This window comes from Dendropsophus ebraccatus, chromosome 9 (assembly GCF_027789765.1).
Source record: "Dendropsophus ebraccatus isolate aDenEbr1 chromosome 9, aDenEbr1.pat, whole genome shotgun sequence".
NCBI lineage: Eukaryota > Metazoa > Chordata > Amphibia > Anura > Hylidae > Dendropsophus > Dendropsophus ebraccatus.
In genome coordinates, this window is record NC_091462.1 from 60,831,732 (window position 1) to 60,855,141 (window position 23,410).

Sequence of the window (23,410 nt, forward strand, 5' to 3'; positions counted from 1 at the left end):
CCACTGTAAAGAAGTGTCAAAGAGGAGTTGTGGCTCAGTGTTTGTGCTGCACTCTGGCACACCTCACAACTCCATCTTCCTCCCTTTTCTTCATGAATAATGCTGTCTGCCCCCCTGCTCACTCAGCTGTCAGTCAGCATCTGTCAACAGGATCCATAGAGCAGAGAGAAAATAGTTGAATTTTCAGCTTCACTTAGGGATCAGATTGTGGCAAGTGATGGATGTGGACCTACTGTGGTACCAATCCATTTTAACTTTGTGCCAAACTTGTGAATAGGGTGTATATACTATTTAGGTTTTCACCCTTTATTCCTTTCCAGGATGAGGAAGCTAGACTTGGGTGCTAAAGGTACTAGGTAGTCACATTTATCCACATTAAACTTAATTTGCCATTTCTTTGCCCAAGCCTCCAGCTTCTCCAAATCCCTTTGTAACATTATATTATCCTCCTCTGTGGTGATTAGTTTACCCAGTTTAGTGTCATCTGCAAAAATGGAGAGTCTTTAAGTGACCTCCTCATAGAAGCTGATAAGATTAGTCTGGCAGGACCGATCCCTTATAAATCCATGCTGGTGTTGTGTTATGAGATTATTTTAATTAAAATGGTAAACAGTGTGTCGGCGTGTTGCCTGAAACAGCCATCCCAGGTCGCATCCTGCTCCTCTTAATTCCCCCTCCCTGCATCCCGTGCTACATGGAATAAAATCAAGCTGTTCACATTCCTGCGTGAGTGCTGATTTTCATCTATCTCTACACCATTGTATACCTTGTTTCTGTTCTTGCACCCCCATGCATCTGATTGTTACCCACGGAGGGGCTTGTTTGCTTCAATACTTCTGATCCTGTGTAATTATATATGATGAAGTGTGGTGGGGGTTTGCTGCGTCTCTACTCTGCATTTTCATTTAAATACACCAGTTTAGCATCTCTTACAAAATCCTCAAATACTTTATATTTATCTATAGAGCCACTGGAGAGAGACGGTTAAAGCACTCGGCTCTTTCCAGCAGCTTCATAGAGAAGGAATATAGTTGTAGGTCAGACGCCGTCCTGTGGATAGGGGATTAGTTAGTTTAACCCTTTCATGACCCAACCAAAAATCACCCATATGACCGCGCCTATTTTCAATTTTGCAGTAACCAAGGTTTGCACAAAGAAAAGTACCACAGCCACATTATAGGCTATGAAAGTGGTTAACTACTAAGAGAACACTGTCTCTGAACCCTGGAGGATTTCCTTTAACCCCTTTCTATTTGATGAATAATAAAATAAATTGTATCCAAAATGTTAACATCAACATCGAGAATGACAAACATACTTGAAAGTCCCCAAACCAAAGGTTTGTCCACTTTATAGTAAAATTGTTGAGTGTACATTATTAGTAAGTGTACTCACTACACTTACTGATATCAGCTACCCATTTACTACATAGAGCTAAAATCAGACTCCCCTCCTCCAGGCTGTGCTGCCCTGCTCTGTTGTGATTCTGTCTATAATATGGCCAACATGGAGGAGCGTGTGACCATGCACCGTCCCCCAGTGTCCACCACTGAGCCTGTATATGCCTATGAAGGACACAGAGGGTGTGGCATGGTCACATGCCCCTCCATGTAGGCCATCTTAAGGCCAGAATCACCACAGAGTAGGGTGACACAGCCTGGAGGACAGGCTGTCAGCAAGTGCTGTGGGTACACATACTAATACAGTTCACTCAACAATTTTACTATAGTGGACTAAGGATCCAACCCCTTTAAAGATCATGCTAAGGCATCAAAGAAAACAATATTTACTTACATTATCTGCATTAAATTTATAGATTCCTATTTACTAAACGAAAAATGTAGCTGCAACAAAGCAGAAAAAACACTGTGAATATGGCTTTAGGGCCCATACACACTATAAAGTCTTTTATGGCAGCACTATGGGTCCATATAATAAACCTGTAGGTATACCTTGTAACGACATATAGAATGCTCCTATAAGTAATCATAAGAAACAAACTTTCCCTCAAGCATTCTGTTTAAACTTGTCAGCTAAAGAGATGCAGTACTGCCCCATAAAAGGCTAACATCACTGCTTTATAGGTCAGTTTAACCTAAATCAACAATACAGCACTATGCATTTGCCATTAGGCTGATAATTAAGCTATATGTATCTTAAAGAGCAAGCTATATATAAAGAAATTAAATGTATTATAGGAAGAATGTCATTTATATTGGTTATGTTTAGAACCAAACTATATATATCTGTCTGCGCGTCATTGGTGTCCTGTTCTGTTTCTTCAGTAGTCTCCAGCCCACTCAGCCAATCACTAACTGAGAAACAGAGCCGCGGCCAGTCATTGGCTGAGTGGGCTGTAACTTTCGAGATACAAGATACAAATGTTTGCTCTTGAAAGAATCCTCTTTTATTTAGATATTTTAAAGCATCCCCCCACACACACACACATACTTCATAGGCTTGTATTGGCAGTTTGTAATTTTTTTTCCCAAATCTTATTTTTATTAAGAAATTTTCAGAATATATAACAAAAATCTCAGAAGACAGTGAAAAACCACAAAAAATTCAGCCATACAATCTGACCATGGTATAAGGCAGAAAACATATGCAAGTAGTAAATCTGCAAAGCCCAGTACTTTCTTTCATGGCCAAAATATGAATTCTACATGTGAAGAGATGGCAATGAAATCAAGACAAATACAAACAACAGCAAGATATGGAAAGAGAGGGAGGAGAGTAGGGGAGGGACTTGGGGGGAATGGTAAAAAAGTTTGATATTGGAGCACAGGTGGTGAAGTAGCAAGTGTATCTCGGTAATTCTCTTTCATTTGTAATCTAAAAATAGAGGAGGAGGAGGGAACTGGAGTAAGATGTTTATTGAGTTATTGAAATGTCGAGTTCATTGAGCCACGGTGCCTATTAGGGTTGGAAAGAGGGGTAATTTTAAGTGCTCCAGTTCTTCCATTCGGCAGATTTAATTTATTTTATCCATCCATTGGTGACGTGTTGGTGGAAACTTGTGTAGCTATAATTTGAGAACCATAAGCTTTACAGCATGGAGCAAGTGTGTGAAAAGAGAATATTTAGACGGTTGTTAGTCTTTTGTTTGATATACTGTAAGTTCAAGCAATAATTTAATTTTGGAATCACAGATTGAATTCTCTGTGGTCTCAACATCTTTCCTAAAGGAACTAAGAACTGGGCAGCCAGTTTTCTGTTCACATCTCCAGCACTCATCTATGTCAGAAAGACCCATGCGATAGAGATAGTCTGAAGTAGTGGAGTGGTGTACCAGCGTGTAAGCAATTTGTAATAATTCTCCAGAATCTTAATGCATCTTGAAAATCTGTGTGAATTTTTCAGTACAAACTTCTGTTCGGAACCTGTAAGAGATCTACCAATGTCATTTTCCCTTGCAAGTGAGAGGGGAGGGGGGGGGGGGGGGAATCTGTGGTGCTAATTCTTTTAAAAGGGGGATGATGTAAGAGGTTAGGGTGTGTCTCCCTAATTGGGTGATCTCTAAGGGCCCTTTTACACAGAAAGATTATCTGTCAAATATTTGAAGCCAAAGCCAGGAATGGAATTGAAAAGAGGAGAAATCTCAGGCTTTCCTTGATGACCTGATCTCTGTTTATAGTCTGTTCCTGGTTTTGGCTTCAAATCTTTGGCAGATAATCTTCCTGTGTAAAAGGGCCCTAACTCCTGTCCCTGCAGTAGACTACAGCCTGAAACAATGTCAGTACATCTCTTTAACCCCTTAAGGACCGCGCCAATTTAGATTTTTGCACTTTTTTCCTCCTTGTGCTTAAAAGGCCATAGCAGTTGCATTTTTTCACCTAGAAACCCACATGAGCCCTTATTTTTTGCGCCACTAATTGTACTTTGCAATCACAGGCTGATTTTTTCATAAAGTACACTGCGAAACCAGAAAAAAAATTAATGTGTGGTGAAATTGAAAAAAAAAAAGGCATTCTGTTTATTTGGGGGGGTATTTGTTTTTACGGCGTTCACCCTGGGGTAAAACTGACTTGTTATATATGTTCCTCAAGTCGTTATGATTACAACGATATGTAACATGTATAACTTTTATATTAGGTGATGGCTTGTAAAAAATTCAAACCATTGTTAACAAATATATGTTTCTTAAAATCGCTCCATTCCCAGGCTTATAGCGCTTTTATCCTTTTGCGCCATGATGTGTTCTTTCTATCTGTACCTTAATTGTGCATATGCGACTTTTTGATCGCTTTTTATTACAATTTTTCTGGATTTAATGCGACCAAAAATGCACAATTTTCCACTTTGAGATTTTTTTGCACTTACGCCGCTTACCGTGCGAGTTTAGGAATGTGATTAATCATTAGTTTGGGCAATTACGCATGCGGCGATACCAAACATGTTTATTTATTGATTTATTTATTTTAAATCATAACATGGGAAAAGAGGGGTGATTCACACTTTTATTAGGGGAGGGGGCTTTTTATTAATAATAACACTTTTTTTTTCTTTTACACTTATACTAGAAGTATATATACAGCATAGATCAATGAGATAGGCACTTGATTGCTTCTGTCTGCTGCATTACGGCACAGACCCCGGCCCGAGCCGGATGTGTGGATCGCTCCTCTGGGACAACGTCAACTTTGACAGCTGCATCTGAACCCTTAATTAGCGGGCACAGCGATCGGACCGTGTCCGCTAATAGCCGCGGTCCCGGGCTACATGCGGCACCCGGGACCACGGCGGTTCAGAGCGGGGTCGCCCGCAGTCATTAAGGGGTTAAGTGTACCACTGTATATACTGTAGAGGCATATGGTGGTCCCAGACCTCCATCATACTTCTTTTGGATGAATGGTTTATGTGAGGTTCTAGGCCTTCTATTATAATAAAGAAATTATAAAAATAATTTTTGCCAGGCTATGATATATGAGCAAGGGAGGTGCATGGGGACCATATGTAGTAAGTAAAGGAGAGAAGGAACAATATGAGTTTCCATTAATGCTTTCCTGCACATCCAAGAGAGGTAAGGTATGTTACAGGAATTGAGTTGGTTGGTTAGTTTTTTAACAGTGGCTTTTAGTTTGAAAAAGCTTTTCTAATGTGGGAAGTAACATAATGCCCAAGTATTTTGTACTATGGCATTGCCACTGAAAAGGTGAATTTTTTCATAGAATATGAGAGGAGTGTGTGGAGATCATGACATTAAGAAGTACCAAAGACTTCCCAAAATTGACTTTAAAGTGGTTGTCCAGCGAAAATATTTTTCTTTCAAATTAACTGGTGTCAAAAAGATTTGTAATTTACTTCTATTAAAAAAATCTCAATTCCTCCCACGCTTAGTAGCTACTAAATGTCATGCAGGAAATGTTGTATTATTTTCAGCCTGACACAGTGCCCTCTGCTGACATCTCTGGCCAAGACAGGAACTGTCCAAAGCAGGAGAGGTTTTCTATGGGGATTTATATAAAACCGAGACAGAGTTCCTGTCTCTGCCAGAGATGTCAGCAGAGAGCACTGTGTCAGGCTGAAAAAAACAACATTTCAAGCAGGATATACTATATAGCAGCTTATAAGTATGGGAAGACATTAAATTATTTAACAGAAGTAAATTACAAATCTATATACTGTAACTTTCTGATATCAGTTGATTTGAAAGAAAAAGATTTTTCGCTGGACAACCCTTTTAAAATTAGGCAGTTTGTAATTTAATCTCAGAGTGACCTTCAGGTCTTTTTTGTAAACAAAGAACAGAATAAAGCATGTTACCACTGTGGGAACGTATCATTATTTAGCAGTAAAAGGCGGTCATCAATTGATAATACTGTCTGCAAATAATGATTATGAGCATTATTTGAAGCTGACATTATTTACAGACGGCCATCATTTTGCAGTAAAATCCAGTTATAGCCTTAAACTGATTTTTAGAGTGAATGAAAAGATAGAAAGAAGATGCCTGATAAAAGGAAAAAGTAGAACTTTTTGTCTGATAAGATATACTAAGTTTCTTACATTCAATTGTACTATTGATCTATGCAAAGCTTATTGCTTACTAAAAGATTCTATTGTCTGTTCCCAAACCTGAAACACTACTTGATATATTTTAACACTTGTTTCAGAATCTCTTTTTGTAGGCTTCATTGCAGTTTCAATCATATTTAATAGGCAAAACAATGCTGCATGCATTGCTGTTTACCCCCCATAAAATTAATAGACATCCTGTTGTACCTCAATAAATTTTTGGTTTGGGATGCTTTTACTGTAGACTTTCGCTGCCTGACAAAAACGGTGAATAATTTATTCTCCCCTGCTTCAGATTAAGGATCAATACTAGAGATGAGCGAACTTTTCAAAAGTTCGATCCGACCGGACTTTCGGATTTTTTCGGAAAGTTCAGTTCGACCGGATTTCGGATCTCTTCGGATTTCATGGTTTAAAGCACCTATATGATATGAGGGTAGTGTATTTGGTTGAATTTAAGGCTCTACATGTCAGTAACATCGTTATCGTTTCGATATCTCAAAGTCTTTTTTTTTTTTTAGACTTCAATATTCACTATTACAGGGTCTATGCAGGAAATTCATCATTACAGGTTCTATGCAGGAAAAAGGTCACAAATGCAGTGAAGGAGCAGCAGTAGTCATTGGAGGCCAGTGGAGGTCCAGCAATAGTCATTTGAGGCCAGTACAGGAGCAGCAGTAGTCAACATGGAGGCCAGGCAGGAGCAGCAGTAGCCAACATGAAGGCCAGGCAGGAGCAGCAGTAGCCAACCTGGAGGCCAAGCAGGAGCAACAGTAGCCAACATGGAGGCCAGGCAGGAACAGCAGTAGTCAACATGGAGGCCAATTAAGGCCCAGCAGTAGCCAACAAGGAGGCAAGGGCAGGCACACCAGTAGTCAACCTAGATGCCAGTTAAGGCCCAGCAGTAGCCAACAGGAAGGCAAGGGCAGGCACACCAGTAGTAAACCTAGATGCCAGTTAAGGGCTCGTTCACACAGAGCAAAAGCAGCTGAATTTCTGCGCTGAATCAGCGCTGAAATTTCAGCCGTTAAAATAGGTGCAGAGCTCATTTCCATTGTGTTGAATGGAAATTCTGCTCTGCAGTTCACACTGTGGAATTTCCTCACTGAACGTTCCGTGGCTAATCTGCTCTCCGCCAGAAGAATGAACATGTTCATTCTTCCGCTAGCGGAAGCCTATACAAATCAATGGGGCTCTGATTTCAGTTTCAGCGTGGAATACGCGCGTATTCAGCGCGCAATACAAGCGGAAATTACGCGCTGAATCAGCGCGGAAATGGTGGGGGGAAAGGGTGGGGAAATCCCAAGACAACCCAAAGGAGGTGATACCAGGGGCCCACAAGAAGAAATGACAATGTCAGCATGCACACAGCATTTGATCACAGCAAAAGTTTCCCCCCAAAAAACATACATACATACATACCTCTGAAATTAGTGCATCTCCATCAATTGCAAAGCGGTGATGTTTTGCCATTTCTACTCAGCTCTGCTCCTTCTCCTCTGCCAGCTCTGAGGTGATCTGTTCTAGAAAATTCAGGTACCATATAGTCTAGTCTCCAAAGTCTGCAAAATTGTTGTTGGCACCTCCCTCTATTATTACTCACCGAATACTCGCTGAATTTCAGCGCTGAATGCATGCGGAATCAGCGCGGATTCCTCTAGTATTCCACGCTGAAATACTCAGGGATTCCGCTTACATTCTGCTTACATTCTGCTCGGAATTCAGTGTCCGTTGATTTCAGGGGTGGAAATATTTCCTCACGTAATCCGCCCCTTTTTCTCTGTGTGAACGAATCTTAAGGCCCAGCAGTAGCCAACAAGGAGGCAAGGGCAGGCACACCGGTAGTCAACCTGGATGCCAGTTAAGGCCCAGCAGTAGCCAACATGGAGGCCAGTTAAGGCCCAGCAGTAGCCAACATATTGGCAAGGGCAGGCACACCAGGAGTCAACCTAGATGCCAGTTAAGGCCCAGCAGTAGGCAACATGGATGCCAGTTAAGGCCCAGCAGTAGTCAACATGGATACCAGTTAAGGCCCAGCAGTAGTCAACATGGATGCCAGTTAAGGCCCAGCAGTAGTCAACATGAATGCCAGTTAAGGCCCAGCAGTAGCCAACATGGAGGCAAGGGTAGGCACACCAGTAGTCAACCTAGATGCCAGTTGAGGCCCAGCAGTAGTCAACATGGATGCCAGTTAAGGCCCAGCAGTAGCCAACATGGAGGCAAGGGCAGGCACACCAGGAGTCAACCTAGATGCCAGTTAAGGCCCAGCAGTAGTCAACATTGATGCCAGTTAAGGCCCAGCATTAGCCAACATGGAGGCAAGGGCAGGCACACCAGGAGTCAACCTAGATGCCAGTTAAGGCCCAGCAGTAGTCAACATTGATGCCAGTTAAGGCCCAACATTAGCCAACATGGAGGCCAGTACAGGAGCAGCAGTAGACAACATGGAGGCAAGGGCAGGCACAGCAGTAGTCAACATGGATGCCAGTAAAGGCCCAGCAGTAGCCAATATTGAGGCCAGTGAAGGCCCCGCAGTAGCCAATATGGAGGCCAGTGAAGGCCCAGCAGTAGCCAAGATGGAGGCCAGGGCAGGAGTAGCAGTTGCAATGGGGTGACATGAGCAGCAGAAGCAGAATAATGAGGTCCATGGACAGGCGAGAGGTAGCAGGGCAGCAAGAATGGTGGAATGACCAGTAAGGTCTAGTTCACATATAGGCCATAATAGATGCAGAAAAGGTCCTACATCTTGGTGACAACAGGACCAAATTCTACTCTGTGGTATCAGGAGCAGGTGTTACAAAGTCCTTATCTATCCATGTGGCGTTCATTTTGATGAAAGTCAGACGTTCAACACTATCACAGGACAAGCTGGTTCTCCTGGGACTGACAATATGACCTGCTGCGCTCAAAACTCGCTCGGATGATACACTGCTGGCCGGACAGGAGAGTATGTCCAAAGCAAATTCAGCGAGTTGTGGCCAGACATCTAATTTTCCCACCCAGTAGTCCAGGGGTTCCGGCATGTTAGGTGGCAACGTACAGTCCAAAAACACCTGGAATTGCTGTTTGAGGTGTGCCGCCATGTCCTGCTGCTGTGCGGGTGCTCCTGTTAGCCCGGCCTGTGGCTTCATGAAAGCGTGCATCATGGACATCAGGCTCAGACTGGTGCGGCTGCTCATGCCACCCAAGCTGCTAGAGGATGATGTGGAGGAGGCAGCACTGCTGGTGTGGCCCTGGTGGGAATGGTGTGAATGAGAGCGCCGTGTTCCAAAGGCTGCCACTAACTGTGCACCCAGCTCCTCAGTATAATAATTCATTTTTTCCTCCCGCTGGGAAGGGTGAATGAATTCACACAGCTGGTTGCGATACCGTGGGTCCAGTAGTGTGGCCAGCCAGAACTCTTACCGTTGACGAATCCTTTGCAAGCGTGGGTCAGCCCGAAAGCATATCAACATGCGCTTAGCCATTTCCACCAGGGAGTGGGAAGGAGTCCCCAGCTCCGTCTCCACAGCATACTGCCAATGGGTACTGCCTCCATCCTCCTTATCCTCCTCATAGCCCTGCATATCCTCCTCTGGCCCCCCTCTGGTCTGGCAGGAAGGCTCAACTCCTTCTCCTCCACCCGTCTCCCCCAAGAGTTGCTGTGCGTTCAGGTCCTCCATCTCCTCCTCAACTTCCTCTCCCTCCTCTTCCGCCAAACCTTCCTCCAGCGACCCAGGCTGCGACAGTGTCAAGACCTCTTCCCCCTCGCCACTGAGTCGCATCAGCATCAGCTCCAGTACATGAAGCATGGGTATGATGGCGCTCAGTCCTGTGTCTTGCCCACTGACCAGAAAGGTGGTCTCCTCAAAGGGTCGTAGCAAGCGGCAGGTGTCACGCATGAGCTGCCACTGGCCAAGCTGTAGGTTACACAGGGGAGTCGCCGTGTCCGCCTGCATCAAGAGGAAATCAGTCAAGGCCTTCCTCTGCTCATAGAGCCGGTCCAGCATGTGAAGGGTGGAGTTCCACTGCGTGGCTACATCGCAAATGAGACAATGTTTGGGAATACCATTCCTCCGCTGCAGGTCGAGAAGGATGTGGTGAGAGCGACTTGAATGGCTAAATTGGTTACACAGCTTTTGAGCCATAGACAGCACAGTCTGTAAATGGGATGAAGACTTTAGAAAGTGTGTAACTATTAGGTTTAAAACATGTGCCATACACGGGGCATGCCTCATACTTCCTCGACGCAGCGCTGACAGAATGTTGCTCCCATTGTCACTCACCACCGTCCCAACTTTAAGATGGCGTGGAGTCAGCCACAAGAGGATTTCTGTCTCGAGAAGGCGGTGCAGCTCTTCCCCTGTGTGTCTCCTTTCACCCAGGCAGGCTAGATACAGCACAGCGAGACACCTCCGTGCTACACCCAAGTGGTACAAGGGAGGAACACTGGTGGTTGAGGAGGTGAGCAGTAATGGACACATACTGCCCTTGCCCGTAATTACAGTTCCAGATGTCTGTGGTTAAATGTACATGTCTGCTCATTGAATGGCTCAGCGGGTCAGCAACCTTTTCGCGAACATAGCTATACATGGCCGGGATAGCTGTGTTGGAAAAGTAGTGTCGACTCAGCACCTTCCACCGTGGCTCCGCACACGACGACAGTTCACGGAAAGGTGCTGAGTTGACAACTTTAAACGGCAGAGCATGGAGCACCAGCAACTTGGCCAGGTGGGCGTTCAGCTTAACTGCTGCAGGATTGCTGGGTGCATATGTCTGCCTCCGGTATAGGGACTCCATGATGCCAGGCTGCCTACTGCTAGCAACACAGGGGCCACCAGCCAAAGAAGGGAGTGAAGCCAGACTCCCTTCCACAGAGGAGGTCTGACTCTGTCAAAGGCCCCCCTGACTACTGCTGCTTCCTGCTGCTGTTGACCGCGGGTCTGCCTGGGCCTGCTGTGACGCACTATCACCCTGTTTCTCCCAGGCGGAAAGGTGGTGGCACTTCATATGGGCAGCCATGGTGCTGGTGCCAGGATGGCAACTCTTGCCTCTTTTAATGCGCCTGTCGCACAGGTGACAGATGACCACATAGGTATCCTCCAGGCACTTTTTAAAAAACTGCCACACAGGCGAGGTGTAGAGTCTAATACCGACAGGCTGCGAGGATGGGCAGGCGCTGCCGATACTAGGACCTGCAGTGGAGGAGGTTTCCCTAGTGGTCATCTGCTCTTCCCGGCAACGCTTCCAACTTGTTAGTTGACTACTGCTGCCTGTCTGCTTTTTAGTTGTGGCGGGCCTGCTGGCGGACGGATTCCTGGTTGACGAATTTGTCGAATAAGCCAAATCCTGCCGTGGATCCCATGTAACATCCTGTTCCAGAATGATGATATCATCCTCATCAGGCTCCTGCCCAGCCCTCTCTCTACTACTGCCTACTGCTCTCCTGCCAGACCTCGCCTCCGACACAGCTATACCCTGCACTTGATTGTCCCCTGTCTCTTCCCCCACATTCTCATTGTCATCAAAGAGCAGTTCGCTGCTCGTAGACGCCAACAGTTCCCTTGCAGGCGGCGGGTCAAAAGTTAGCGGGATGTTGCTGAGGATGTCAGATGGAGGACGTGGGGGAATTGCTGCGTGCCCGTGCCAAGTCAGGGTCGTGTCCGAAGTACCCACAGATACCAGATAAGTGTGAGCCAGCCACTCCAGGACTGTGGAATTAAACGTGTGGTCACGACCCTGGTGTGAAAAAGGAAGCTCAGGCCTGCCACTGGACCCTCTTCCTGCGCTACTTTCTCTTCTGCCCCTTGAACCAGACTCTCTGCCCTGCCCTCTGCCTGAAACGCTTTGTGAGGTTTCCTGCTGCCGCTGTGCCATGACTTTAAATTCAAATTCTGATTGCTACACTTGGTAGATGAGAACAGTATTTTCTGTAATATAGAGGACTTGTGTGTATGTATATATATATATATATATATATATATATATATAGCAAGTCAAGCGAGGCGGCACTCCAGTATAAAGTGAAAAAGTGATTTTATTCACCCATCAATGTGCAACGTTTCGATCTCTCATTGAGATCTTTTTCATTGAGATCTGCTTGAAAAAGATCTCAATGAGAGATCGAAACGTTGCACATTGATGGGTGAATAAAATCACTTTTTCACTTTATACTGGAGTGCCGCCTCGCTTGACTTGCTGTGGATTTGGAAGCCTTGGGTCTGGCTACCTGAGTTCGTGCACCCACCTGAGCCTTTGAGCCAACACAGTGCCGTCTTGCAAATTTCCGCTTTCTATATATATATATATATATACATATATATATATATATATATATATATATATATAGAGAGAGAGAGAGAGAGAGAGAGGACTTGTAATATATAGGACAAGTATAGAAATTGTCTATATATATAGCCCTTTTTTAAGATATTCTGCTATACACCTGCACCAGGTATTTTTGTCTCTCAGGATAAGACGGATGTGATATATACACTATCAGAAGGGTCAAAGAATAAAATTGTCTATATATATCAGTGCTTCCCAACCTTTTCCACCTCGGGCACCCCTTTGGAAAAAAAAATTCCTCGGGGCACCCCTACTAAATAATGTTCTACAAAATAAGAAAACGGTTATACAGTGACTCACAGGTGACGTCTTCTTTGATCTAAGGCGTCACTTTCCCTTTTCCTCTCCATCCAGTCCGCCATGATAATTTCTTCCAGATGGGTTTCATCCCCTCAGAACCTGCGAGAAAAACAATTTAGGCTCCGCACATTTCTACCAACTTCCTTTCCTTTCTCCCTCCTGTAGGCTCCCAAAGTAACTGCACTGTTTGGTGTTATGTGCAGTAAAGTGAGTAGGAATGTGGGATGCCCCCTGTATGTAGGATCCCCTGCTGTGCCCCCATGAGCTAATAATACCCCCAGAGGTGCCCCATGAACTAATAATGTCCCCAGAGGTTCCCCCATGAACTAATAATGCCCTCAGAGGTGCCCCCATGAACTAATAATGCTCCCAGAGGTGCCCCCATATACTAATAATGCCCCCAGAGGTGCCCCCATGAGCTAATAATACCCCCAGAGGTGCCCCCATGAGCTAATAATGCCCCCAGAGGTGCCCCCATGAGCTAATAATGCCCCCATATACTAATAATGCCCCCAGAGGTGCCCCCATGAGCTAATAATGCCCCCAGAGGTGCCCCATGAACTAATAATACCCCCAGAGGTGCCACCACTAACTAACAATGCCCCCAGAGGTGCCCCCCATGAACTAATAATGCCCCCAGAGGTGCCCCCATATACTAATAATGCCCCCAGAGGTTCCCCCATGAACTAATAATGCCCCCAGAGGTGCCCCCATGCACTAATAATGCCCCAGAGGTGCCCCCATATACTAATAATGCCCCCAGAGGTGCCCCATGAGCTAATAATACCCCAGAGGTGCCCCCACGAACTAATAATGCCCCAGAGGTGCCCCCATGAACTAATAATGCCCCCAGAGGTGCCCCCATATACTAATAATGCCCCCAGAGGTTCCCTCATGAGCTAATAATGCCCCCAGAGGTGCCCCCATGAGCTAATAATGCCCCCAGAGGTGCCCCCATGAGCTAATAATGCCCCCAGAGGTGCCCCCATATACTAATAATGTCCCCAGAGGTTCCCCCATGAGCTAATAATGCCCCCATAGGTGCCCCATATACTAATAATGCCCCCAGAGGTGCCCCCTATGAACTAATAATGCCCCTAGAGGTGGCCCCCATGAACTAATAATGCCCCCAGAGGTGCCCCCATGAACTAATAATGCCCCCAGAGGTGCCCCCATAAACTAATATTTCCCATAGAGGTGCCACCATGAACTAATAATGCCCCCTGCTCTGCGCCTAAAAAAACCAAACATCCTACTCACCTAATCCGCGCTGTGGCTGCAGGCAGAAGCTCTCCTCCTCCTCTTCTGGCTTCATCTTGTGAGCCGCAGGGACGGGACCTCCGGCAGGCGTGATGACGTCACATCATCACGCCTGCCGGAGAGGTCACGTCCCGGCCTCCCATAGGCTGCTGGCATGAAGTGCCAGCAGCCTATGGGAGTTAATGTAGGAGCAGGACGCTGACACTTCCTGCTCCTACATTATGCTCACTTTAACCCTTAGACGACCCAGGGCGTATAGTTACTCCATGGAAGTCTGTCCCCAGATGACCTAGGGCGTAACTGTACGCCCTGGGTGTTTCTCCCGCTATGAAGCGTGCTCCGGAGCGGAGCGCGCTTCATAGCAGGTGGGGGCGGGCTGCGATCAGCAGCCGGGACCTCACCGGTAATGACACGCTGCAGCGATCGCGCTGCCGTGTGTCATTAAGTGTAAGTGACAGGGGGAGTCCCCTGTCACTTACCGATCGGTAAAACGGACCGCCGGAGGTCTCTCACCTGCCTCCGTGAGGTCCGATCGACGATCTGTTGTACTAAGCCTGCACAGGCAGGCTCAATGAGCAGATCGCCGATAACACTGATCAATGCTATGCCTATGGCATAGCATTCATCAGTGTAGAAATCAAAGTAGTGTATGTAAAAGTCCCCCAAAGGGACTTCAAATGTGTAAAAAAAAAAGAAGTTAAAAACACTAACACACTACCCCAAAAACCCTCCCCCAATAAAAGTTGAAATCACCCCCCTTTCCCGTTATATAAATAAAACATATAAAAATAAATTAACAAATAAACATATAATATACCGTAGCGTGCGTAATTGTCCAATCTATTAAAATATAACAAGCGCCATTGCGAGCGGTAAACGGCATACACGAAAAGAGGGAAAAAATGCGCGGATTACCGATTTTATGTTACATTATATATAAAAAAAATAAAATAAAAAGTGATCAAAACGTCCGATCTTCACAAATATGGTATTACTAGAAACTAGAGATCATGGCGGAAAAAATGACACCCCATACAGCCCCGTAGGTGAAAAAATAAAACTGTTATAAGCGTCACAATAGGCCCATTTTATTTATAATTAATTGCCAAAAAAAAAGATTTCATTAAAAAAAAAAAAAAATAACATTAGAGAATCTGTGTAACCTGCATATGGTTGTGTTCGGACTTACCTATAGAGTAATAGTATCATGTCACTTTTACCATATAGTGCATTACGTAGACACAGGAACCCCCCAAACGTTACCATATTGCATTCTTTTTTACGATTTCACCTATTTATATCTTCATAAATAATATATTTGGGATTCCGTCATACATGTTATGGTAAAATGAAAGATGCCATTATAAAGTACAACTATTCCTGTAAAAACAAGCCATTACATGGCCTTGTAGATAGAAAACTGAAAGTGCTAGAGCTCTTAGAAGGGGAGGAGGGAGAAACAAAAACACTAAGATCAAAATTTGCGCGGTCCACTGGGTCATTTTGGGCCTGGTCCTCAAAGGGTTAATGTTCCGTGGCACCCCGGTTGGGAAACGCTGATATATATATATATATATATATATATATATAGCACTTTTTTAAAGATATAATGCTATGCACCTGCACCAGGTATTTTTGTCTCTCAGGATAAGACGGATGTGATATACACACTATCAGAAGGGTCCAAGTATAGAAATTGTCTATATATAGCACTTTTTTAAAGATATTCTGTTATACACCTGCACCAGGTATTTTTGTCTCTCAGGATAAGACGGATTTGATATAAACACTATCAGAAGGGTCCAAGTATAGAAATTGTCTATATATATATCCCTTTTTTTAAGATATTCTGCTATACACCTGCACCAGGTAATTTTGTCTCTCAGGATAAGACGGATGTGGTATACACACTGTCAGAAGTATAGGACTTGTATATCTGTACAGCACGTTTTTGTTCCGTGCACCCTTTGCTGTCCCATGCCTAATCTATCTTTCGCCCTCTCTAAATTTCTCTCTCAATTACTAGATGTTTCTCCTCCCCGCTTTCCCAATCTTTCCTTTCCTTTCCTACAATATCCTCTCAGTAATCTGTAGTACACAACAGCAGCAGCAGCAGCACCAGCAGCTTTTTGTCAATGACGAGGTCTGTGCACCGCTAACAGTATGCTTCCTCTCTCATTCTCTCTCTCTACACACTGCGTGGTGGGGTCATGTGACCGCTCCTCTTAAAGCAATACCGACTTCACACAGGGGGTGGGCTAGTTCAAGATCCCTGCTGATTGGATGTGTTCCGGGCATCATGGGAAAGCGCTTTTCCCGCCCGGAACACTTCCTGCTTTCTAGAATGGCGGCTGCCATTTTAGAAAGCAGAGAAAAATAAAAATCGGAACCAGATCCCATACCGGCCTAATCGGTTCGCTCATCTCTAATCAAAACGTCAGTGCAGGAATAGAATATATATTGTACATTAAAAGGCTGCCCATCTGTGGCCACAGAAAGGTATTGCCCTATTTAATGGTTGTACATAGCATATCTCTCAACTTTTATGAGTGTCTCATTCTCCCCCCCCCCCCCAATAATTGGTGAACTATTAGGTGAGAAATTAATAGATAATATCTGTCTTATCTTTACCAAGCCACTATTATTTCCACTATTCTATTACATTCTCCCTTCATATTTTATTCTGTGTGATCAGAACTAGAAAGATTTAACAATAATCCAGATTTTTATTTTAATGGAAATGGAAATACATATTTTAATGGATGGAATTACAGCACTGTTATTTAAAATGTACAGTTACAGTAACAGAAAAGGTCTTTATGTTTAAAGCAGATTTTTCTTTATTTTTGCTCTCTTTATATATCTTTTTTTAACAATAACAATTGTGCTTATTCCCATTCTATGCAGTGATCTTCAGTACTGAGTGTAGTACTGATTTACAAAATTAGACAATGTGTGCTTGAATATTAACAAAATTAAAAAATGACATAAAGTACCCGTTTAGGTCAAATATTCTTAGGGCCACTTTGATTATAGTGTTTCTTCCAGATGATTTCTGTTGATCTCTGCCTCTGTGTTCATTTGTAGTGGCTTTAATGTTTCCTTTAGGGATATATCATCAACCTGTTTCTCGTCATCCTCGTTGGCCTCTTCTTGGATCCACTGGGGCAAACATTCTTGATCAGAATTACTTCTCACATACCCTGGCAAATTCATGTGTCCATCGACCGGTTTGCCAACACTTCGACTGACTTTGCTGGAGATTAATACCATACGAGAGCTTGCTACCATCTGTGACTGACTGCTAGTGCTGTGGGTTATATTTGTCAGAACTGAGCCATACCTGAAGTTCCCACAGTGTGTTGTGCTTTTCCAGTCAAACGCAAGATTCCATCTTGTCCATGTTTTCTTAATTTCTGTTTGCACCTTAAAAGGAGAGTACAAGAGAAAATTATGGCTTGTAGCTTGCACATGTCACACTGAATTGGATTAGTATTTCTGTTGAGAGTCCAAACAATATTGTCATAAAATAGAAAAGGTTTAAAATGAATACATGTATGTAAGCCACAAATTGCTTCTCAGCCTTGATCACTGTACCATAGATTTTAATAAAAGCTTTTATATTATACCTTCAAAAGTAATCTCCATGTTTTTAGTTCCATAAAAAATTTTTTTATCAGCTGTGCAAGTGTAATAGGGGAATGGCCTATGATCTGCAATACCTCTGAGCGCTGAATTCCTGCCCTTTTGTGTTAGATTGACATATTGGGCTTGGCATGCATTTCAATAATTTCCAATTGTAGTGTAGCCGCTGTGAACTACTAAATCTGCAGCCTTAGCGCTAAACCTTCATCATACATGCACCACCAGAGAGTCCAGAACAGATGTTATTGTTGTCACTCTGGGGACATAGGCACAGTTAGTGTGACAACTGAAGAAATGGCTTTAATAGCTTACTACAATTGGAAATGACAGCTGTAACTCAAGCCCAACAGGTTATACATTGAGATACAGACTTAGATTTTTTAGACTTTAATGTATCACAGTATTAGAATACAAATACAGCCACATTTTCTACCTATGTTACTGCTTTATTTTGATTTCATTTTCATTTTAATGTGTGTGTGTGTGCCTTAACAGGAAGACGTTAGGATCTAAATCTGTAAATTATGGAGAAATGAATATTATTTTTGGTAAAGTGAATTTGTACTGCCAACCCTCTGGCGCAAACCACTTATACCATCCTTTAGTCTTTAGCATGGCTCTTTATGTCTGCTGGAGCCAGTATTCAAGAAAAAAAACAACTTTTCTGGCTGTGGGGTGTCAATGAGGCGAGGCCTAGAGCATCTGTACCCTAGGCTTGCAGTGACTCTCTCTTTTCCTTCTTTTGTAGTCATGCTCCTGGGCTGCATCTTCATCATCTGCAGGCCTAGGACACAAATGCTTAAGGCCCCACCTCATTGACACCCTGCTGCCAGGAGTACAGTTGCTTTTATCCCAAATATCGGCTTAAGCAGACATTTAGGACTCTGGACCATTCATTGAATAAGTAGCACTAAAGAATGGTACCAGCACTTTGGGGACAAGTCCAACAGTACAAATTCTCTTTAAAGATCATAATAAGGTCCAAGAGGGGAGTTTCTTTTAAATAAAAAAATGAACTCAAGAATAAGGGAATATACTCTGAGGCTAACAATTAGCTAACAGTTTTTTGCTATCAGCAATCAGTTTTTTTAACATATCTTAGTTATGTGAGAAGTTTGCTAACACATGCCAATATTTGGAATGTGTTGACACACATTGACCTATTACAGAAAAAGTATATACTTTATTTTGTGTAAATCATAAAACAAGGATCTATGCTATTGTCTCTAAGGCAATATCATTATCCTATTCATTTTACTGAAACACATACATTTGATAGACTATTGGCATATAAAAAAAATATATGGATATGTTCCTATAGTAAAAAGGGATATGTGTTTATAATCTGCATTATATTAACCCCTTTCCACTGAATCACATATTAACACATCTTATTCTGCATAGCTATCCATCACAGGGATGACATGGTTGCAGGAGCTGCGGGGGGCCCGGTTGTCAGTGTTAGCCCGGCACCCGCCGCAACTGCCAAGATCCGGGCTGAGCCGCATGTGTAATGACGTTGGAAATAAAACTATTACATGATTAAACCTGTACGGTGACAGAAAAGTTAAAATGAGAAAAAATGCTAATTTGCCTTTTTTTTTTTTATGAAAAAATTGCATTTACATTTTTTTTTTTTTTTTTGCATGGTGGCCAAACTTTACAACTAAGTACAATATGTCACAAAAAAATCTCAAAATCAGAAACAAAAGTTATAGCATCACGTAGTTACAGCCGCATAAAGTGAGACAGGTTGACTAAAAAAAAATGGGCTCTGGTCCTAAAAACAAAAATCAGTCCGTTCCTGAAGGGGTTAAGATGGCTCCACTGAATTGTATTAAGGACAGCATTATAAATAATTGGACACATTGAGAGTTATAAATAAAACAGTGTGTATTAAAAATCTTCAATTTGTGGCAAAAAACTGGCAGTTTTCTCGTGCAGTTAGTAATTTACTCCTTGGTTCAATACGACCATCTGGAACACTGGAGCACTGTTACAAGCACTGCCTCAACACATAGCGTCGACATGGCCCGCCCCAGGTCGATTCACTCCATTGATAGTCATTAGAAGGGGCATGGCAGCTGGGGGGGCAGATCGGCACTATAGGGGATGGGCAGTGCTCTTAACGCTCTTACCAGACCGAGGAGTAAATGGTTAACTGCACTGGAAAGGCACCAAGGATCAAGGTTATAAATTTCAGTAAGCCTACAATTTGTTGGTTTAAACTTTGAAATTTTACACTGTCTTGTCTGAATTTCCACTGCCAAAGTTAATATAAATCTATATCAGTGTATTCCTTTGTGCTTTCTTTCATAAATCAGGTTTGGGTTAGTTACAATTTTATGCACACTATCTTCTGTTCTGCAGGGTGGTATAAAGATTCAGTATTTAGTAATATATGCTTCAAGCTGTGCCATTGCAAGTATCACAGTCTCAGCATTGTGTACTATTATTCTGTGCACTGATGCAGTAAATGGGAATTAATATTCTGATTGTAATGTAAGACTACTCATCATGGTGTGTTCCATTAGCTTTCAAAGCCCTTTTTCAAGAAGGCATTATCAGACTATAAACTGTAAAGGCCCAACAGTTATGGGATCAGCTAAAATTAGTGTCCTGTTAGCGTAATATATTAATCAAATCTTTCAGTATGTTTACATGTTCAGGTTTTTTTTAAAATGTATTTTTATTAAAGGTTTCGTTTTTGTTTACATTACATACATAACAAATAGGGAGTAGTGTCCAAAAATAGAAAACCAAGAAAAATCCTTACAAAACCGTTTAGTAAAGTCCTTAATAGAAATAGTGCATTTCACAGTATACATCGTTTCCGAATCTTCAGACACTTTCAAAATGTTTTCCATAGAGGAATGGTAACAAAACCACATAAAACATCAACCACTGTAAATACAGTTGGAGCGGATCTTTAACTTCACAAGACACCAACAAGACAAAGGGATAGACAAGGGAAGAAGGGAAAAAGAGCACAGGGGGTGACAGTTTCATCTCAGGAAGGGGTAGTAAGGAAACATTCAAGGGGACCAGATAACTTCAAATGCGCCCATTTTATGATTTAGCAAAGCTGTCAAACATTCTAGGGATCTCAATTCTCTCATTCTGTCTGTTAAACAAGTCAGAGATGGGGGGAGGGGGGTCTGCTTCCACGACCTGGCGATAAGTGATTTAGCTGCGCTAAGCTATAACTAGCAGCAATTTAGTAGGTTTTTTACCCAAGGTCTTAGGGGTAAGGTTAAGAAGACAGACCTCTGGATCAAGGGGGATCCTATGTGACAAAACTGTGGAGGATAAGCTACACAATTCAGCCCAGAACCGCCTAATAAGTGGGAAGTCCCAAAAAATATGAAATAGGGAGCCTGTCTCCCTCAGGCATCTTCAACAACAAGGAGAGACCAAGCTATTAAGCTTATGTAGGAGTTCTGGAGTGTGGTACCCCATCATCAATATTTTGTAGTGAGTTTCCTTGTAGGTTGTACAAATAGAAGAGGGGGCCGCTCTGTCCCACACAATACTCCAACATTCTGGGGTAAGTTGCCTACCTAGGATCACTTCCTATTTGTCCATGTATTTATGGCTAACAGGGGTGCCTCCCACCAGAGAGTTCAGGATAGTATAGATAAAGGTAATGAAACCAGTCGCAGAAGTGCCCATGCGCATTAATTGTTCAAAGCTGGATGGTTTTGAAACAGTGAGAAAGCTCAAGCGTGTCAGCATAAACTGGAGCAGTCTTAGATAAGAAAAGTGTGCAGTAGTCGGTAAGTCCGTCCTCTACACCAATTTCTCAAAGGGTAACAGCGTATGAGTTAGTGGGTCAACTATGTCAGCAAATTGAAACAATTTCTGAGCAGGCCAAACTCGAACAGTGTGTGAATCTAAACCTGGGGAAATCAGGGTAGAGGAGGAAGGAGTAAAGGGGAGAAAAGTTTATATTTAGCCGCACAGGTAGACCAAATGGCCAGAGTAATGCCACAGGAAGGAGTTTGGATGAAATTTTGACAGCTGCAATGCTGCAATTTTGACAGCTGCAATGCGACCCAGGAGAGAGATGTAGTGTGAAGGTCACTTAGACATTAAAGATTTTATCTCTCAGAAAAGGGAAATTAGCAGAGCACAGGGAGGAGTAAGTCAGCACCAGACGCGTACCTAAATATTTAAGATAACTCCTTCAGTTGCACTCGAGCCGCTGTCAGTCTGCACAGGGTGAGTAGGGAGGGACGGAAGGCTAAGTCACATTCAAGATCCTGTATACATTTTTTTGGGTCTGTAATAGCAAGTTGTCTATCTTTCTTTAGGGTGCCTTCACACGTACTGTAACGCTGTGTTTTTGGTGCGATTTTTACATACAAATTTTTATTTTCACATGAAAATCATGTGAAAATCAAAACGCGCATGTAAAAAACGCAGCAAAAACGCAGCATTAAAAACGCAGCGATACGGTACGTGCGAAGGCACCCTTAGGCGAGAGCCCGGTGCTATGCAGTGACCATGCACCACAGCTTTGTGCGCTTCCCACAAAACTGCCTCTGAGGTAACTGAACCCTCATTCGAAGTAAAGTAGGTAGCAATACACTGCTTTATAGAATCTCTAGATATCTGATGTTTGAGAAGACTATTGTTCAGACGCAAGTGACAGCTACGAGTAAGTAATGTAAAGGCCGCTAAGTCCAATATTACCGGTCCATGATCAAACCAGGAGATGGGGTCTATCTGGGATGCCCTGAGGAGATGAACAATGGGGACGTTACCGAAAAAATAGTAAATTCTAGAGTGGGATTTGTGGGGATGGGAGTAAAATGTGTATCTATCCCCAAAGGTATTCAACTGACAATTTAGATTGATCAGCCGATAGGGGTTTGGCTAAAATGGTGTGCCTATCATTAGTGTCCGAAAAAGGCACATTAAAATTTCCACCAATCACTCGTGGAGGTGAAGGATATTTGGCCAAAAGTGATAGAACCTTATGGATGAAAGGTATCTGTGCCTTATTAGGAGTGTAAGGCCTTATGCACACGTTCAGTAATTTTTTCTGGTCTTGAAACAACCCATGAGAAATTACGGATTGGACATCCGTATTCCATCCGTATTTCCGTAATTCCATTTTTTTTACTACTCACGGCTTTTCAATGCACTTCATCCGTATTTTTTTGCGGAAATACAGATGCCAACATGTTACAATCTGTAATCAATTGATTTCAATAAGAGGATCCGCAAAAAAAAATGGGTCCGCACCAGGTCCGCACTAGGACATGTCCTTTTTTTTTCAGGATACATTTTCAGCCATTTCTGCTACTGATAGTGTGAATAGCCCAATAGACATCAATGTGCACTAACTCGGATCCGTAAATACGGATCCGTAAATTACGGGACGTGTGCATAAGGCCTAAAGGTTACAAAAGACAACCAACTTACCCTGTAAGGTACCCTCTACTATGACATATCTCCTCCTTGGGTCAGAGTAAGAAGAACTAACTTGGATTGAGCAATGAAGGGAAAATAATATTGCTACCCCTGCAGTTTTATTCCACTTGGAAGCGTCTCTCGGCTACACTGGAAGTCCTGGAGCTGCTACTGCTGCTGTGTGCGTCTCTGCAAACATGATGACATCTCAGATGTGAGCAGACTGAGGGGGAACGAGTGACTTGAGACCTTCTTGTTACAAGTCACTTGTCTTTCCTCTGCCTGCTCACACTGAGATAACATCATGTTTGCAGAGACACGGCACCTCCTTACAGCACACACTGCTCTCCTCCCCTCCCCCAGCCTGCTGTGAGCCTCTTCACCTTGATAACATCTCAGGCAGGAGCAGGAGAGGAAGGACAAGTCACAGGAGTGAGGTGAC

At 43.3% G+C, this 23,410-nt stretch overlaps 1 protein-coding gene across 4 annotated transcripts in view; it reads right to left on the minus strand.

Annotated features, from left to right (window-relative positions):
• Positions 1-16,622: 16,622 nt before the first annotated feature.
• Positions 16,623-23,410, minus strand: part of PTH2R (parathyroid hormone 2 receptor) — a 264,780-nt gene continuing 257,992 nt past the window's right edge. For 3 of the 4 annotated variants that reach the window (XM_069985313.1, XM_069985312.1, XM_069985316.1), the window contains one exon: positions 16,623-17,331. In XM_069985313.1, coding sequence (XP_069841414.1) covers positions 16,936-17,331 — 396 coding nt within the window. In that variant the 3' untranslated portion in view covers positions 16,623-16,935. The remainder of the gene's footprint in view (positions 17,332-23,410) is intronic. The other variant, XM_069985314.1, reaches the window with a different exon arrangement.